Source organism: Camelus bactrianus, chromosome 2 (assembly GCF_048773025.1).
Source record: "Camelus bactrianus isolate YW-2024 breed Bactrian camel chromosome 2, ASM4877302v1, whole genome shotgun sequence".
In the NCBI taxonomy this organism is placed as follows: Eukaryota; Metazoa; Chordata; class Mammalia; order Artiodactyla; family Camelidae; genus Camelus; species Camelus bactrianus.
The window spans coordinates 28,958,712-28,979,398 of NC_133540.1; the positions used below are offsets into that span (position 1 = coordinate 28,958,712).

At 32.5% G+C, this 20,687-nt stretch overlaps 1 protein-coding gene across 5 annotated transcripts in view; it reads left to right on the plus strand.

The window, feature by feature from the left end:
- Positions 1-20,687, plus strand: part of LRBA (LPS responsive beige-like anchor protein) — a 620,528-nt gene that overhangs the window by 181,288 nt on the left and 418,553 nt on the right. For all 5 annotated transcript variants that reach the window (XM_074377442.1, XM_074377438.1, XM_074377451.1 and 2 more), the window contains one exon: positions 1,170-1,231. In XM_074377442.1, the coding sequence (XP_074233543.1) occupies positions 1,170-1,231 (62 nt within the window). The remainder of the gene's footprint in view (positions 1-1,169; positions 1,232-20,687) is intronic.

Here is a 20,687-nt window from a genome sequence, read left to right on the forward strand (position 1 = left end):
CATGATTTCTATGTTGTATATTTTTAAGACAGTGGAGAAAAGTGGTTATACCTATTATAAAAAGGAAAGGCGGTGAACAACCTATTTAACTTGAATCCTATTTGTAAGGCTAAAGAATGCCGACATGTGCTGTCAGCAGGTATGAGACATCATGACTAAAAGACGGAAGGAGAAGGAACTGTAGAGCAATACGATTAAAGGAGGGGTGTGGGATGGGATGGGTGCCTGCAGTAACTTTAATGGAGAGGAAGAAAGAAATAAGATAATTCTGTAGGGTGCGTACCCATGAGGAGTTATTTTAGTTGTTACACTTAGTTTAGTTTGAACTCAAACTTGTGTTTGCTTAGAAAAATATGGAATTAAAAATTGTAATTTTTCTGATTATTACTAATGTAATTTAGCAATTTAGTGCTTTTAATTATTGGCATTGCCTTTTTAAGATACTGATTATACAGCGTTCATTGAATTACTACTTTAGATCTTATTGGTAATCAAAACTTAAGAAGTCTTTACATAGGTATTAATTGTATAAAACTTCCTTCCTGAAGTATTTCTGTTGAACCCGAATGAAATATAAGAGAAAAAAATAGAAATGAATTTATTCATAAAAAATCAAGAATATATAACAGACAACGGCTTGCACTTCTGTTAAGGTTTAGTGTGAGGTCACAGGTCAAGGTACTAATAAGAGTGTTTGGGATGTCTTCTGCCATGAAACAAAATGGAAACTTGATTGATAGCTAGAGGGTTGAAGGGAGAGAGTGTGGTGGAGAAAGCAAAGGTCATGGAGCCATTTCCCTTCTCTGCATGTATAACAATCAACTCTCTCCAAAACAAAATTTAGATGATATTGATCAACATGGCATATGTTGTGCACATTTCTATGAGTGTTGTGAAATGTCATTGTACATGAACTTGTAATAAATGTTTTAGTAATTTGAAAGCTGAAATGAAATAGGCTACAAAAAATCGTGATCGTTTTGATGCCAAATTTAAAGTAATTACAGAATCCTTTGTTTACTCATATGATCATATATGTACAGGTTGGTTCTTGGCATGATCTTAAATTTTATTTTAAAAACCAATTTGGACAAAGTTGTATAAGAAATATATCTCTTATTTGTTTTTTTACTTTGTAATTTTGTTGTTTTTAATTCTCTTTAAAATAGGTCTGGTTTGCATGAAGTCTAGTAGTTCAGTTGTGGAGCTGGTTATGCTGCTGTGTTCTCAGGTGAGTGACAAGAATAAATGTTTGATTTAAAGTAAATTCTTAAATTCGTTTTGAAAGGAAGTTAAAATATTTCATTGGAAAGTTTTGCTGTAACAGAGTTTTGAGTTTGCAGTTTTAATATAATTGTATTTGTACTGCAGAAGGATTACATTTTATGTTTGGCACTAGCAGATAATTTTGGAGTGCTGAGAGAAATCAGATAGATGAATGAGAAACAGAGGTTTTTAAAGTCACATTTAACAATGTCCAGATCAGATGATCTTGAGATGGGTGAATTTCTTTGCTTCGTGTATTAAGGTTATAGAAACAGATTTATTTCTATACCTTGTGGAGTGCCATTCGGACTTCCCCTGGGAATAATGGGTTTACTTCCCTTTTGTGCAGAGGTTATAAAATGAGTGATAAATAATTTTGAATTCTTGTCATTGCTAATTATTTTTGACATACACAGTAGATTTGGGAAAACATCAACAAAAATATGGCAGCCATCATAATAAGATGCAGTAAATAAATTCCTAAAAGCAGGGTTAGTTTCAGTGTTCAGAAACCTTATACCTCATGTGGTAAACGTTAATGGTTTTTTTTAAAACGTACAAAAAATAATCATGTATCCTTTGATATTTTCTTTTCTGTTTTGCAGTTAAACAGATGAATGTTTTTATTGAGAGTTTTCTTTGTAGTCTTTTAAAAATGGTATCTCGCTGGTAGTAAATTCCCCTACTTAAAACTTTAAAATAGCCTTTTTTAATAGGAAGGATATTGGTGTAGAGGTCAAGGGTTCTGACCCATTTCAAAACCTTTGACCTTCATTTACAACTCTTATGGTTTACTTGCCTGATGAATAAGGATAATGCAGAATTAATGTTTCTTTGCATCGATTTATTCATTTTAGTGCCTATATTGCCAAATTTATTTAGACTGTGCTGATGGACATTTCATGAATACAAATTAAAGAATCATAGAAGGTGTGAAAAATCAATAGTACGCATTGTCAATAAAATGCAGTAAGAACAATTACTTCTAGAGATTACACCTAATGGATTTTTATAATGAACTTGTGAAGAGTAGTTATGTTTGTAGTGGGCTTATTATTCTTAGATTTAGTGAGAATCATGTTTTTATAATTTAATTATCTCCCCTAGAAAACTCCATTTCTTTAAAAGCTGACTGGAAAAAATTTCTCATTAAATAATTTGATTTGAAATAATTTCTTGTTTATTTCTTGGATGGAAATTACCATATGCCATTCTTATACTGACATGAAATTACACTTTACTTTAAGAGACTTTTTTTTACAATTTTATGTGTTTCTTCACAGAAGTATGAATTTGTTGTTTATAATTATGTAATAGTCCCATAGGTGAATTTCGATAATGAAGTTTCACTTTCTGGTTTAGAAGAATTGAATATTTTCTTGATAGATGAAAGCTATTAGTATATTATACAGTTGAATGTTAGAAGCTGGAAAGATAATGACACATTTTAATAGACCTATTTGTCATGTATGTCACAGTGCTGTTTAATACTATTCCAATCAAATGGGATATGAAGATCACTTGATAGAGTAAGTTGCAGAAGTCAGATATTCTCAAGGTTTTGTCTGAATAAAGTACATTACTGGTTTATTTTAAGTTCTTAACATTTTTTATGGGTTCTTCAAAAGTTCCATGGCATCTCTGTAAGATGTAGCACAGTGTGAAAAATGATGTGAAAAATGAAGCCAGAATTAGCTCCAGATGTATACAGATTGTTCTGGGGTGATAATTACATTTTTCACTTTGAATTTTCCTAATTCAAAGAGGTCACATTGGCAATCACAAAAGTGATTTATTTTGTTAAGAAGTGAACTGTCTTTTTCTACATGAAAGCTTAAGGGATATGAAATTGAATTTGAAGTCGACATTTTGCAGATATTGGGTGGGGATGGCTTGAGTTTGATTGATAATTTTTTTTTTACCCTGAGATAGGGTGGGAAGTGAAAAGCTAGCATCTTGCTAAAATTTTAATTAATTTTTTAAGAGGAGATGGAGAGGATTGAGTGCCAAAGATCGAAAGATCAGGTCAGAAACTCCTTTTTAATCACATAAATAATGGGATATGCTTATGAACTTAACATCTGCAAATTTGATTTAAAACTTTACAAATTAGTTGATGTTAATTTCATGACGATCAGCCATGTGCTGATTATTTTTTTGAATCCGTTCAAAACTTATTTTCTTTTTGCATTCTTTTTAACAAGGTATTTCAATTTGCCACATTTTATTAGAAAAGAGTTTAGAGCCTAAACTTAAGAAATGAGGAAATGATCACTTTGAGTTTGCTGTCATTAAGACCAAACAGATCACTATGTATTTTGTTAAAGCTTCCATTAGGACTGTTTTTCAATATCTACTTATTAATAGGTTGATTAGACACTTTCGTATTTTATCCCATTTAAATTTTAACATTTTTAAGGCAAAATATTATTTAGGGTTGAAACCTTTTTTAAAATATTCAGCATACTGTTTTTAAGTAAAGTTATATACATACTTAAGTTTTTTAAATTAAGTTTATTCATATATTGAATCCCATGTAGAATAATTCAAGAACTATTTAAGCTCCAAAACCTGATTTAAGTCTTCTTTACGTGTTTTAGATAAGACTGTATAAATTCTTCAGGAAACTGTGTACGCTCTGATGCACAGAAAAAAATTGAACAAGTTCTTAATTATATTTCAGATTCAGTTTTTCAGAAACATGTAACATTTATGCCCAATATTTTTTGTGTATGTGTATGAACCTTTAGAAATCAATGTGAATGTAAAGAAAATGTTAAGTAAATATTTCAAATAATGTTACTCCAGCATTGTGTAAAGTGTTTGTATCTTGCTCATTTGACATTAATATCATTTTTGAAAGAATTGACATTGCATTCAAGGCCACTTTATAAAAGCGTTGTGTTGCTCATCCTAATTCAGTCTGACATACATTCCAATAACACTACCTCCCTTCTTGGGTTTAAAGCTAAATTTATGACTGTGCATTGTGAAGTGCATCATTTAAAAATGGTTTCAACCCAAAACATCTAATAAATAAATAATGTGTATGGCTACTCAGTAGTAGACTTTCTAGACTAGAAATCATTCCATCGGATACTCAACAGTCCACTATCGGAGAGGGCTGTCAGATAAATCTTATGGTAGCTGCATTCATGTCCTGTAAATCACATATTATTGTCTGAGCCTTCTGCCAGGTCATCTATTCTTTTCCCATTTATCAGAAATACATAGAGTACATAGAAAAGCAGAAGCTAGAAGCACCATGTATTTTGGCCTGGCATCCCATCTGAGTAATTAATTAGCAGCAAAAGTTAATTTAAAACATAGTGTTAGTCTGATTTTTCTTTAATGAATTTTTCATCAGCATATGCAGATTGTTGATATTTGGGGAAATATTTCCTTCACATGAAGGTAACGATAAAAAGGTTTGGTCATTTTTGATTCATTTCTTTCTATGTCTCTGAATTATGAATTTTAAAATGATAATATTCATAGAACCAGTTACCACCATTCATAAGATTCTTTAATGTCAGTTTTATGTTTGAATTATTGCCATTTGAATTTTTTCCTGAATCTTTGTAGTAAACTGTTCCTCTCTTTCATCACTCTCCTATAATTTCTTTCTTTTAATTCTAATTTTCTTCTTTTTTTTTGGAGTTTAATCCTTCTAAATACGTAACCTTAATGATACTGCTCCCAGCTTTTTAATTTAAGGACTTTCACTTTTTATAGTTTTGATGAGTATTTTGAGTAGATAATTTAAAAAAACCCAACAAGGCAGGGGACAAGCAAACCCAGCTGTACACCATGGCGCAGAGGTATCTCATTATTAGGCTTCTTTTCCTGTTTGGACCTCACTTCTTATCACTTTGCTTTTGTATCTGTCCTCAGGGTAGGCTGAACTATTCAAAGTTACCCAAATGTGCTGTCATAATTTTGTGTCTTGGCATGTTTTTTCTTTTCCTAAAATTTCCCTTTTTCGAATTTGATGACTCTTAATTGTCGGCTTCTTCTCATAACTCAGTGCTCAACTTAAGTATCCTCTTCTCAGACCATCGTATCTATACTTGGTATCTTTTTGCATGTCTCCATCTGAGCACTCATCATAGAATGTACCAGAAATTTTAAGTATATTTGTCTAACTACTTTTTTTATTGCCAATTTCCTTCTCTGTGCTGTAGGGCCTACGAAAGTAACAACTGTTTGTGTTTTGTGTAGCTAGTACATGAGGGATACTGTGGATGTACCTAATACCCAGCACAGTCCCTGGCACGTGGTGGCTGTTCGGTGAATATTTATGGAATAAATAAATAATTCAGCTCCCAGTTAAATTGCAGCCTCTTCGGGAAAGGTTTCTTTGACTCCTCTCTTTCCCACAACTCTAAGCCTGAGTTAGGTATACATTCAGAGCACTCACTGACCTGTCTTACAGTAATTTTATTCTTTATTTATATTGCCTGTGATTTTTATTTCTCTGTTATTAGACTCTAAGTTCCTTAAAGGCGAGCACTGTTTTGTTTTCTGTTGTATCTCCAACATTCAGCATAATTATTATTCAACCAAATATTTATAAAACAGCATAATTAATAAATGAATGGTAACATTGGTCATAAATCATCATGTTTGGGATTTTACGTTTTAGTTTTTTTTTTCATTATGAAATACCCTCATGGTTTTGTGTATTAAGTTTATATTAAGTGTTTGTTTTCATTGAGTCAGCTATTTTGTCACACCAAATACTGTAGTCATGTTCATTTATATAAAAGGTGTTACTTTTTTCATTTTCTTTTGGCTTAATTAGATTTACCTCTTTTAAGAAAATCAACTTTATTGGTGATATTTATTTATGATTAGTAGACAGTATATATGCATGCATTTTAAGTATACAGTTTAGTGAAGTTTGACATATACACAAACATTTCAATCCAGAAAGTTCCCTGTGCCTCTGTAGTTAAATCCCTCCCCTTATCACCTCAAGTGGCCACTGACTTGATTTCTGTTACTGTGCATGCATTTTGCTTATTGCAGAACTTAATATAAATGGAGATTTACTTCTTTGAATCGTGGTGCTTAGCTTCTCAGAGTGTGCTGTATTTAGTGTACACATCAACATTTTAAACTGAAACTCACTAGTAGTAAGAGAATCGTGTGGTTTTAAAAAGAAATAGTAAAACAAAGGATTATCTTTTTGCCAACCACAAAATAGGAATTTTGAGTATAAGTTGGTTATTGGAAATATAAGTCTTAACTTCCTTATACGTTATAAGGAAATCTTACGCTATAAGAAAATCTTATGCTACAGAGCTTTTATACAGTAGTATTGTGAGGCCATTAACTATCGGTTTAGAAGTATTTTTTTCCCCACTGTCTCACAGGCTCAGTTCAAATGCTGTCTCTTCTACAGAGGTTTGTGTCAATTTATCTGCCCTGAGTCCACCTCTCTATGCCTGCTGGTGATACTTCTTTTTTTATTTAGCAGACGTGTACCATATGCTTTTAAGGCAAGTCTCTCCTTTTAATCTAGTGGAAGAGACAAATGGTTGCATAGAATTTTATAAGGACTTTAAGAGAAACAGAAGCAAATTATAGGGACAGGGAGTGGAGTTAGGGATGGATCACAAAAACTGTTTATCAGTCCCTGTTTAATCTAATTCTGATTTTGTTTTGTTCATTAGGAGATCATTTCAGGCTCTTTTGCCTTTCAATCAAAAATCTTTTTCTGAGTTCCATCTGTATTTCTGTAATTTCATTGGGATCAATTGATATTAAATTTCTTAAAGCATTTCCTCTGCTCTTTCCTATATATATAATTTTCCTTGGTTGGATTTGTGGTAGCCAGGTACTTGTTTGATTACTTCTCATTATCCAGAATTGCCAGTATCACATATCCGAGTGTGTGTACTGTGTGATGGTAATGAATGTTCTATGAAAAAAGCTAGTAAATACATATGTGTGTGTGTGTAAAGTATGTATATAATAAAGTGTATTGTTGAATCTGTTATGGGCATAATATTAGCATATTTGATCACAAAATCCTTTTTATGGATAATTTTTGTAAAATATGATTTAGGAAAAGCTGCTACTGCATCAGAGTTGAGACAGTGAATAATGCAGGAAATGCTTCTTTTTTAATGTATTCTACTTCTGGTTTTCTCTGTTTCTCGAATCATAGTAATTACAGGATATCATTAGATATATAAAAGTATGGCTGTTTTCTTCATAAAACACTGATGATTTATATTTCATTCAGAAGAAATTACGTAAGTCACTTGTTCTCTCTCCTTTGTGGGTAATTTGGACTTCACTCTTAATTTACATGTTGTTTCTGAAGGAATAGATCTTTAGAAGTGCTTATAGTAAGAGTTGATATTCTTTCTAGAACAACTTTAGTTTAACCAGGAATGTGTGTGTATACATTAAATGAATATACACAAGTTTATGTATTTTTACAGTATTTATGTAAACTAATCTGAAGTTTAAGGATAAACTCAAATATTTTGATATCAGTTGATTATACAGCTATTTCCTGTATTGACTGAGTGAATCACATTGTATTATAGTCAATACTGTAATAATTTATGCTTTGTAATCATGTTTAAGTGTGTAGCATAGAGTCTAGAAACCAAGGTCAGAATATATTTTATATTAATGGGATATTACATATATTATTATTGACCCATTTATAGCATTGAACTTTGCTATGCACTTAAAAAAGGTCCAGAAAGTCCAAAGAAAATGAAATTAAACTGTTTATGAATGTCATATGATACCATGTCTAATGAAATAAATTTTAATATGTCAAATAAATGAACCAAATTATAGCAGTAAAATTTTTATAATTTTCAGTAGAATAAAATTTAACAATGGTTTACAGTTACACAGCTAAATCATTCAGTGGCTGGTGCTCTTCATAGGTCATCCATTTATCCATCCAAACGACCAGGATTTGAGGTAGCTTGCAATCATGACCTAGATATAACAAAAATAGAGAGTCATTATTTAAGAGATTAAGAAGTCTAGGGGGTTTTCACTGAGATCTGTAGTGATTCTTTTTTTTTTTTATTTTTAATACAGTTTGTGTATAAAGCAATTCCTAGAGATTGTAAACAAAAATGTTGGTGATCCTTAGCCTTGAGAAGTGAGTAGACAATAGGATGCTGATAGTTCAGATTCATCCGGGTATATTTAGAAACATTCATTAAATTAATAGATAGAAGAGGAATTTGTTCTTCTTCTGATACAATTTGAAGAACTCAGTCTTTGCCATGTACAGATATTTTTGGTATGAGAACACATCAAAATCTTTCGGGGCATATATTATATAATATGAATTTAATATGTTTCTCACTTATACTGTAAATTAGGATATAAATAATCCCAAACCCTATTAACTCTTACTCATCTTTAGTTCTTAGCTTAGATGCCCCCAACATTGGATTATGAGTTTTGAATATATGAATTTAGAGAACTCTATCTTAGAGTTAAATTTATGGACATAAGTGCTAGAGAGGAATTAAATTTGTAGACATAAGAGCTATTTTTGTACTTACCATGCCATATTACAATTTTTGTTTCTTTTATTAGATTTAAAACTTCTTGAGGTCAGGAAAATATTTCTTATTGTCCATTTTGTCTGCACTGCTTATTAGTATCAAAATTATAATAAATAAGCATTTAATAGGGATATGTTGAATAAATCAATATATTTACCTCATTTTGGTAAGTTTCTGTTTGAAATTAATCCTTGAGGTTTTGATTCATTAAAAAGTATTTATTTTTGTTAAGGAATAGACACCAATTTATTTAATACTTTACTTTTTTTCTATTCAGTTTTATCTTACTCTGAAAGGTAATTTAGCTGTAAAATACAGGCTTCAGATCCTAATTCTGAACTCTAATCCTATTTTAAAGTAAGAAAGGGATACATATAAATCCCTTTCACTGGCTCAGCTTTGGATCTCAAAAGGACCGGTTAAAAAAATCACAAAACAGGGTAAGTAGGTAGCGGGGATACATGCTACAACTCAGTGGTAGAGTATATTCTTAGCATACATGGGTTCCTGGGTTCAATCCCCAGTCCCTCCATTAAACAAACAAACAAATCCTAGTGACCCTGCCCTGCAAAGAGTCACAAACGGACCTGTTAAAATAGTCTCAACTGATGACCTCTTATGAAGGAATCATTTTGTGCGTGAAGATTTTTCTTTCTGTAGAATTATTTCTATCACCCTTAAGCCACTAGCTTAAGAGAGCCCAAGATTCATTTTGGGCATCACAGCCTCTGCTAACAAAGAGAGTATGACAAATGTTGAATGCCTGGCTTTTAAAAATGATGTGTTTATTAAATATGTTAATACCTTGTTGTATGTCAAGGTTTCATAAAAGAAACATTTATATCTGAGTAGGAACATTGCTAAAATGTGCTTGCATGGCATCAAATTTGCGAAGTGTATTAAGTGTTTGATATGATGTAAATAATCATTCCATTTTCTTTGTAACCATCCTTGCTTTTTCCAATGTAAAGAAGACCTTAGGGGCAATTGGATTCTTTAAGACCAGTTTATACATAGCATGGTCCAACTAGGATCAGTATAATTTAATATTTCAACCTTTTTCATGATGTTATCCCTCCTTTTATTTTGTTTTGGATGTGTTTACTCTTCATCCTTAGAATGTATTTATAGAAAATTAGTGAATGTCGATTGATTGTCTCTGAGCTGTGTTATTGTCAGTGCTTATGACCTTTTGAATGTGAATAGATGAAAATCAATATGGTAATGATTAATATTAGGATCAAAAAATAGGCTTCCATTACACTCACCTAGTTTTGTCTTAGAGCTGCTCTGAATGCTTATCCTTATAATGCGCAAAGGCTGTGAGTAGAGGTGTTCTTTATTGAAATGCTCAGAATTAATGTAGTTTTGTGTGCAAGCAAATAGTTGACCTTATGAGAAGGAACTAGAGACCTTTGAAGCATGATTGGAAATCTGTGAGAGTTGGAGAGGTTAGTTTAAGATTCAAGCTGTATTAACTGATCATGAAAAATCTTCAATACACTAACAGTTGTCAAGTATCTGAAAACAGCTTAGTAACTGTATTTGATGCTAATATGGTAAAAAAAAATTTATGGTTTTACTTGATTGAAATTTTAGTAGCATAACTTGCTTTTATAAGGTGGAATCATTTGTCTTTAAACAACAGCAAAAACGTTAAAAACAAAATACGTCAGACTAAAATATTCCATTTTACTTTAAAAAAATAAAATATTTAGTTGATGGATTAGTGAACATTAATTGATCTTTATTTGAATCTGGATTCAGACCTTTCCAATGTTAAAGTACTTTGTAACCAAAGAGAAGCATAATTTAGCTTTAGATGCAGGATTTATTCTGAAATGCAGGCATCCTGTTGATTCACTTGCACACTAGGCTTTAGAAAACACAACCTTTTAAGGTACATTTTGTGAAACTTGCAGTACACCCTGTGGCTTGGCAGTCTAGTCAGAAGGATGATACCATGCTGACTATATAACTCGATCTTTGAACGTTATTCTCAAGGGTGGTAAATGCAAAACAAAGTAATATCAACTGGCACTTAATTCTGCGAGTTCCCTGCTGATTGGGGTATTCAGGGAAATGGAACTCTTCCTGACAGGAAGTCAGCCTATGAGTATGGAGACATCTGAAAATAAAGTGTGCTTTAATTTGGCACCCTACCGTTTTACAACTGGTCTTTTAAATTTGGGATTAAGCAGAATGTTAGAAAACAGGAGGAATACATGAATGGAAATATTCTAAGCATAATACTTTCCTTTTGTTTTAATATAATTATGATTGCAGCTTGGTTTCTGTTTCTCAGCTTTTATTGCTTGGTTTTGCCTAGTCCTTCTCATTTTTTTTATTACCTCAAACTAATCTACTGAAGTTCAAGTGTTACAGAAAGGCTAGATTAAAAGTGTAAAGCTTGAGATTGTCTTTGTTTTAATACCAAACTCTGATAACTTTGTGAAGCCTCAGCTATATTACCATATCATATATTTTTTCATAAGGTATATAGTTTAATTGGTTTTAGTCAAAATTTTTAAGATCTAGATTTAAGTTTTGCTGTTTGAAGTGTTTATACCGTTTGCCTTAGTTGACTCTGAGGTAAAATATTAGTTCTTTAGGACCCTGATACATACTATTGGAATATAATAGCATGGTTTAGGAAGTGACAGTTATTATATATTAGTAATGGTCGATATTGTCCATCTGTTGTGTACTTTTTAGTCATGCAGCTATTTTTAGTCATGATGCTGTTTTATAATATGAACTTCCAGTAGCATGTATGCAGTTTTAGCAAAATCTAAAGTTTGAACGTTGATTTAGGCCTGAATGAAGTAAGAATCAGAACCCTGAAGGCTATTTGTCTTTCTAGTAATTAATTCCTCTGTTGCTGGAGGTGAACTTTGTAGAGGTGGCTGTTGTCTCCATCATGGGTAACCAAAGGAGAGAGGAAAAGATGATCATAGAAAGAGATGGAGGCCGGGAAAATGCTGTGATGATAGATTTTTAATTTTAATAAATGTTTTTCCCTCTACCACTTACTCTGTAACCTTGAGCAAATTACTTGCTTGAGACTCAGTTTATTGAGTGAAATGGGTGTAATAAAGATTATATTAGATAATATATGTTAAAGTACGTAGAATAGTCCATAAAGCAAAGTAGGTTGTAAATTAAAGTTATTAGATTCTGAATCTGTGTTTTTAACAGCACACAATATCGTCTCTCTTTATTCAGTATTTTCAGTGCCTCTTGTTTTCTTTTCATGAAATTAGATTTTTCAGATCTTTGCCTTATAAATTCAGTTCACCATTATTTTCTGCAGTGTCTCTTTCAGTATTTTCTATTCTTTCTGTGATTATATGCCCACTCTAGTCCATTTTCATCTCAATCCCTAGAATATTAGAGCTACGAGAGACCTCATAGACTTGCAGTTTTGGGCTTTTTTTCATGTAGACAAGGTTAATGTGTAACCTTCCTATTTTCCATAGGCTCCCGATGGTGGTCCCAGTGTTTCTTGTGCTGGCCATAGGGATAGCTTCTTTTGAGTGTCAATAAAGTTTACCTGAATACAAGTGAGGTTGATGTCATTTTAGCAATTACTACTCTAATGATTTTCTTAAAGATCTCTTTTGTATATTTTAGTGCTTTTTATTTATACATTACTTTCAACACCTGTGTTACCATATTTGAGAAATACTTTTATAACAGTTAACCTAGGTCACTGATGGCCAACCTTTTTTTTTTTTTTTTTCTGGTGAAATGTATCATCGTTAACAGTTGCTCATTATGATGATTCTCAACTGGGGACCTCTCAGAATGGGGGAGACATGCAGGGACAATTAAGGAGTATCATTTGGAAAACGTCTCTGTAAAGAATCACAAATTCTGACGAAGCTTATTCTTGGTTTGGAGAAGTGACCTTTTTCCTTTCTGTCAGTTTTACCTCTTCTAGTATGTACTAACAAATTTACTTTCCTAGGAGTGTCTTTATAGTTCTGTTCCAAGAGAAGCTGTAGTTTTCTGTCTTATCAAATTCAAACTCTGCTGCCTTATTTCCAAGGTCTCTAATATTATTTTATGTTAGTTTATTCTTATGTCTCTGCTGCCTTGTAAGTAGTATTGAGATACTTGATATATGTGTGATGCACATAATGCCATTTTCTGGGTAATTTACCAGAAAAACTTAACTGCCTAACCCTGAACCTGTTCTGACATTCTTCTGACAGCTTCCTTTCCACAAGGTACTTTTACACATAGTGAGTATGGTGATGTGTGCCAGTGTCCTAAATACTGGATGCAGTGCGTTCTTTTTGATAGTAATTATGTACTTTTGAAAATTCTTTATTGGAAGCTCCAGTTTTCATTAGACATTCAGTTAAAACATCAGTATTGTCTTGTTAGGTCTGTTGGCTTGTCAGGTTATTCTTGTTATCAGATATAATCGAGAGTAAACTTAATTCTGATTTCTTACTGTTCTTTTTACAGAGGGGAGATGACCTATTCCTTTACCTAAGAAAGTTTGTACATTTGCTCAGTCTTTCAGAGATGTTCCTATTAAACCTATTCAAAAGATTCACTGTTGTTCTGTAGCACTAATTTGTAGTTTAGTTTGTGAGCACAGGATTCTATTTTCTACTGCTGTAAGTTAAGAAAAAAGGAGGTTGGTCATTGGCAGTGAGAAAGTAAAATAACAGGGAAGAGTTTTTTTTTTTTAACAAAGACGCTTTCTGTTTCTTGTCAGTCTCTTAAGCACGTCTAGACTGCTGCCCAATTTGGACACTTGGCTGTTCTGTCATTGCTTTTCTGCTATTATCAGGAATTGTTCTTTCTATATCTGCTTGTTACTTGTATCTCAGCTGCCCAGATTTGGGTTTCTTATAATCTGATAGGCTTTATACCTAGCAAATTAAGCTGAATTTCTGGAACTGAAAACAAAACCAGTCACAAATCAATCATTATTAGAACCAACGCTTGGAGCACAAGTTGTTAAAAAATTTTCCAGCTCTTGCCACAATACACTAATTTTTTAAAGATGTTTTTATTTCTTTTGAATCTTTTGAATTTTGTTGAACTTGTTAGTGAAGTTCAGTTTTCTTCCACTTGCCCTTTCTGTTCTTTTAATTTTGTTATTCTAGTGTGATAGACTGAAAAATGGCTCCCCCCAAAAGATATCTATTTCAAATCTCTGGAATCTTTGAGAGTTCCTTATTTGGAAAAGGGGTGTTTGCGTGATTCTATTAAGGATTTTGAGAGGAGGGGATACTACTGAATTATCTGAATGGGCCCTCAGTGCTGTATCCTTATAAATAGAGAGACTCAGAGGGAGATTAGACTTAGGCACCCAGAGGAGGAGGCAGTGTGTTGGTGGAGCAGAGAGCCAAGGATTGCCGACAGCCACTAGAAACTTGGAAGAGGTAAGGAGCAGATTGTCCCCCAGAGCTTCCAGGAGGAGAGCAGCTTTGCTGACATGTTGGTTTTGGCTCTGTGTCACTCATTTTGGACTACTGGCCTCCAGAACTGTGAAAGAACAGGCTTCTAGCATTTTAAGCCACCAAGTTTGTGATGAGTTGTTGCAGCAGCCACAGAAAACTAATCTGTCTAGTGAGTGTTCTTAGTGCAGTGCTCCTCCCTCTTTTACCTAACGGTGTTAAATTAGGGGTTCTTTAACGAACATGTGAATGTTTATTATATGGAATGGTGAATCAGGTACTGTTGAGAACGTAAAGAGATAGGGACCATTAATAGTCGAGAAAAATTCCAGTTTGTGAATTATTGACCCAGAAAAAAAGGCAAAATAAACTCATATTGCATGCATTTCTAATGGAGATGAAATTGATATGAATAAAATACTCCCAGATAAATGTACTGTTGATTATTTGTTTTATCAGTTCTGATTTATTTGTGCAGCAAAACCAGGTTATCAAATATTTCATATCACTATTTTAGTTATGTTGTAGGTCAAAATGACCTACATGTTGATGTTTACTCATAACATGTGTTATGACTTTTGCATTAAGCTATAAGTTTTTACCATCTAATATCTCATTAGGTGCATTGATAAATATTTGACAGAGGCATGGGATCATTCTGGACTGAAAGGTCTTACTCCTCCTCATCGGGAAAGTCATTAAGCATACTGTGATTGGTCTTAGATTGACAACTATAACGTGTTACTGTAGCATGCAATGTATGTGTCTTAGATAGTACACTTTCAAATCAGGACCAAAGCTTTATTGGTAGATACAGTATGAGGTTAGGAACATTTTGATTCTGAAGATACCATCATTTCATAGCCTAAACATTCTTTATTTTGTCCTGGTGAATGCTATTTCACTGTTACTTTTTTTTTTTTTTTTTGATGCAAAACTGTGAATACAAAAATCAGGTCTCACTTTATATTAACACTAAGAATGTACTCAGTGAGTACAGAGTATCAGTTTACAGTGGTCACTTTTCAGAGTGGGAGACTCCAAATGGTTAAACAGCAGGAGAGTTTTCTGCTTTTAGTTAAAAACTGCTGTTTTCTATATGCCTTATTTACTGCATGTTTAATTCTTAATGTTGTGTGCTGTGGGATTGGGCATGCGAAAGTCAGCAGAAAGAGTTCTGGTTTTTACATCTAGAGCTATTACTTGCTGTACAATAATAAAGGCACTATTTTATTGGGTTACTTGTAATTAACTTCAGCACTAGGCATTCATATAAATCATTCGTAATCTGTTTTCTTTAGATTTTTATTCTTTTAAACTGGTTTAATGTACTTGCTTTCTGTTATCTTTTTACATATGGATTGAGGTTGTAATTGCTTTTTGGAATTAGGCTGTCAGAAACCAACATATATGTGAATTCAAGAAATGATTGAGGCAAACTAATGAATTTTATGTAACATTTTATAGAGATTTGTTACTGAAATATTCTGCAGTATTGTTTTGTTGCAAAATTTAGTAAATGTTCTCTCAAGTTAAAGTGTCTACACATTCAAAAGTTAAAATGGCAACAATTAATTAGAAAACTATTATGTTTTTCAAAATCTTGAGACAACAAAGACATGAAATTTCTTTGAACTCTTGTCTGTTAATTTATTGACATTTTTCTTTAACTTTAAACATTTGAATCTTCGTACATTTTCCATACTATTACCTAATAAATGCCATTTCATAGATTAGCTAGTATCTGATTTATATTATTTTGTGCTTATAAGTTTTTTATGATTATTGGTGTAAAACAGAATAGAAATGAAATAGATGCAATCTTCTTGAGTAAAAAGAAAAGCATCTAAAAAGAAACACATATGTACGTCTGGCTGAATTTAACAGTGTAATTCAAAACAAAATATTATAACATAGAACTTTGTCTCTAAAAATACCTTCATTTTATAAATGTTTACAGTGATCTGTAGAAAGAATTTAGAGGTATAAGATAATTTTATTCTTTCCCAGGACACAAAAAGGTTGACTTGATGATTCCTAGAAAAAAGGTATGTTAGGTGTATTGAGGTGGGGGTTGGGAGGCATGAAGAAAGCTGAAGAAAGCTGTTTGTGCCCATGTCCTGAAAGTAGTGCTTTTAAAAACAATTCAGTTGTTAAATACTTTTTATTGTAGCTGAGTACGTAAGATGGTTTAAAAATCTTTTAAAAATAATTAGCTGTTTTATATAGTTTTAATGGAAGTCTTTCATGTTTCCTCTCCAGCAGTCTCTAATGAACACTCCTTGTAATTTCAGTGCAGGCTTTGAGATTCCCCAAAGACTTGACTTCAGACCTCAAAGGGCAGCAATTGCCATATGTCTGGAGAACTGGAGTTGCCAAACAGACTGACCATGTACTAATAGGACACATTTATATAGCTCCTGAATGTGAAGCCCACATATAAGCTTAATGATGATCATCTGTTGAGAGCTTGTTGCTGGAAAGGGTTAGAGCAACTTTTGTCACCTTTATTGAAATCAAGCTTTTTTTTGATTGATCAGTGAAGTATCTTGAATATATCGATGTCAGTTTGGAAGTAATTCGAAGGATTATTATTGGCTGGAGATTTTTTTTCCTGAAAAGGTTTAAAAACAGATTTTTAAAGACATTTGCAGATATATTAATTTTAACGTATGGTTAAACACAACAGCAGGGGATTACTGTTTTTTGATTATTTACAAATAACTTACAACTATATATAATCACATAATTGCATGGTTATCTCAACTTTTTGAATTTTTAAATCCTTGCATTTTTTATTTTGTCAATCCTATAAATCTATCAATAGTCAATTCCTTGTACATAGTAAATATTCATAAATATTTGTTAAATAAGCAGTTATAAAATGGAACCATTTGCTAATCCAACTTTAATAGAATTTTTCTTTTTTTCCTTTCTTTACTTTGTAGTTACCTGTGTACATAATGTATTTTATTTATAAACTGAGCCATAATATTTGTACAAACTAGATGTACAATTTCACAAAAATAATCAAAACCAAAACTTTCCAAAAGGCAGTGTTTTTTTTTTGGAAATTTCATGTATTGGTTTGTTTCACCATCTAAAGAGACGGTGGAATAAAACCTGTTCTTTACTGTTATGCTGTATTCTTTCCCAGTATGTTGTTACTCAAGTTTGTGTTAGATATGCTGTTGAGAGAGTGCTGACACAAAGTGCAAACACTGTTGAAAAGTTCTTGATAGTTTACTTTGAGCACTTAAGATTACTATATCTTGACAATGAACCAGTTTTCTCTAGTTTTGACCTTTAGTCCTGTGTTTAGTGTGGGTCTCAATTTTGAGCTCTCTTCATTTGAGCTCTCCTCTGTGGCCTCCTCCCTTGACTTCTAATAGTGTTTCTGACATCTATTTCAGGTGGTAATTAGATCTATATCCAACCAATTTGATTTATTTGACAAAGGTGTAGATAACTATAATGACTTAAAATATTAATATTGATATTTCATTGAAGAGCATAAACTATTAAAATTTTAATTTTTTTATAAGGAAAATGAAATAATTTGATATGAGTTTTTGTTAACATTCTTCATTCTTTTAAGTTATGTTTGGATCCTTAGATTAATACTTACAAAAAAGTTGACTATATCGTTGCCAATAGCAATAAAGTTAATTTTATTTGGCTGAATGTAAAATGCTTTACAAAAATAAAAATTCTTAATAGTTTATGATACATTTGCATTTTTGTAGTTTGAATATCATTACCTGTGAAACTTGAATGCTTGTTCTGTTATTTGGAGATATATCAGAATAATTTTGCAAAAGTACCTATTATTCAGTTTAAAATATTATGTGTATCTTTATTTTTACTTTCTATTCAGTTACTATTGTTCATTTAGAACATGTGCTTTTTAATATAAATTTTATTTTTATCACAGAAAATATGTATATTATTTCAAAGATCTAAAAATAGTATAATACTTAAACTGAAAACAACAGTTCCTACCTTAGCTCTTCTTCCCTCCCTTAATTCTTAGTTTCTGGAAGGAGCCGTGTTTAAATTTCTTAGTTGATGACTCTGCTACTTTCACATTTCTAAATGATATAATAACCATTTCTCGACTTTTCTATTTTAGACATCATCTGATGTCTTCTGTGAAAGATGACCATCGGTTACTTACATTGCCCTCCCTTTCCATTTCACACTATTTTCCGGTATAATTACATCGTAGTACTTAGTTAAAACAATACTTAGCGTTTATTGTGACAGTGTAAATATCCATGCAGACCTACAAAAGGTACCATGCTTATCCAGCCACCTTCCCCCCTCTCCCTCCCCTTTTCCTTCCTTCCTCTGTTCTCTCCTTTTTTTCCTTTCTTCCACTCGTTTGTCTCTCTTCCTTTCATTCTTTCTCCTGGAATTAATGATTTCCTACTTTTTTATTTATTTAAATTCCTGTGTACCCACCACAAATTTATTTCTAAAATTTCTACTGGAATCATCAAAATGTGAATACACTTGGTGTCTATTGGTGCAGTTGTTTTTCCTGGGGACAGAGTGCTTGGAGTTCTCTATTTCCCTGTTTCAAACTGGCTTGGTTACTTAGCACGTTTGTAGAAAGCTGTCACCTGGAGGCTTCTTTTTATCATCAATCTAGAATTTCCCTCTTCTTCCTCTTATGTTGTAATGTCTATTTCTTGTGACCCACAGTGGCCTTCTTTTTTGAAAGATACACTGATTCAACATTTATTGATCATTTATTCTGTATGTGCTCATCACTGTCCTAGCACTGGAATATAGGAGAGAATAAAACAAAGGGAAAAGCAAAAAAGAAATCTAAGTGGTAGTAAGTACAAGTTAAAGCAGAACAGGGATGGAGGATGATAGTGGGGCCTCAGTATTAATTTTGATGAGGCACGTTCTTTGTAATTTCTTAAGAATGCATGACAGTAGAATTTTTTAGAGCTTGCTTGTATGAAAATGTCTTTTTTTTGTTTTTAACCTTTGTATGTGATTGATGGATTGTTGGGATATTAGGATTATAAGCCGAAAATTATAGTCTTTCCCATCCCTTGCCCCCAAGAAGCTTTTAATATTTTTATTTTAAAATTTGTTTGTTGTTTATGTTACTGGATTGTGCCTTGGTATGGGTAGATCTTTTAAAATTCATTGTCTGTTATTTTGTGTAAACTTTTTTCACTCTGAGAAAGTATGTACTTGTGTTCAGAGAAATTTACTTGAATTATATCTATGCAAATTACTTTCTCTATTTTTTCTCATTTCTGTTTCTAGAACTCCTCTTAGTTGTTGGACTATCTGGATTAATTTTCTAACTTTCATATCCATACTCATCATTTTCTTCATTTTATCTTTTAATTTACTCTCTTGAGATGCTTGTTCAATATCTTCAATACTTCTTTCAAAATTTTTGTTTGATATTATACTTTTAATTTTTAAGAGCATTTTCTAGTTTTCTGAGGTTTTCTGAGCGGATAAGGGGAGGGGCAAGCTCATTTTGTATCGATTTGATTGGGCCATGGAGTGTCCAGATATTTGGTCAAACAGTAGGTATTTCTGAATGATACTGGCTGAGTAGAGCAGATTGCCTTTCCTGATGTGAGTGGGCCTCATCCAAACAGTTGAAGGCCTGCCTAGAACAAAAAGGCTGAGTCTACCCTGAGTAAAGAGAATTCTGCTTGCTTGCTGCCTTAGAACTGAGACATTTGGATTTTTCCTGCCTTTGTACTCAAACTGATACCTTGGCTCTTTTGAGCCTATTGCCTTTCATACTGGAACTACTTGGTTTTCCTGATTCTTAGGCTTTTTGACTTTGAGTAGAACTATACCATTGGCTTTCCTGGGTCTCCAGCTCTCTGACTCACTCTGCAGATCTTGGAACTTGTCACCTTTCACTATTATGTGAGCCAGTTTCTTAAAATAAATAAAATATGCATCTCCATTATATTAGTTATGTTTCAATGGAGAATTCTAATACAGAGGCAGAGAGGTACCAGTGAGTAAAACAATATCCCTGCCCTGATTTTTTACATTGGAAGTTTTTATCTTTCTGGTGTTATTAACTATACTTTTCCTTAGTCTCCCTCTCCCCACACCCTTAACAATATTGTCTGTTCTTAGTTTTTAGTAATTTTTTTTTTTACTACCTGTTTCTTTGCAGTGTGTTATTCATATAAAAGTCTGTCCTCTAATGACTGGTGAGCCTTTGTGCTTATATTTAAGTGTTTTGCACAAAAAAATCTATGTGCCTGTACGTGATCCTGTCTACTGGTGATGAATGGACCTTAGATTTTATCATGGCCTCTCAGTTTTCTCAGAACATTTCTTTAATATTGCTCGGAGTCTCATAGTTCAGTACGTGTACTTCCAAGTTATTTTGTTTTCTACGGTAAGGCTTTTTAAAGTGTTCAGAAGTTTACTTCTGTGAAAA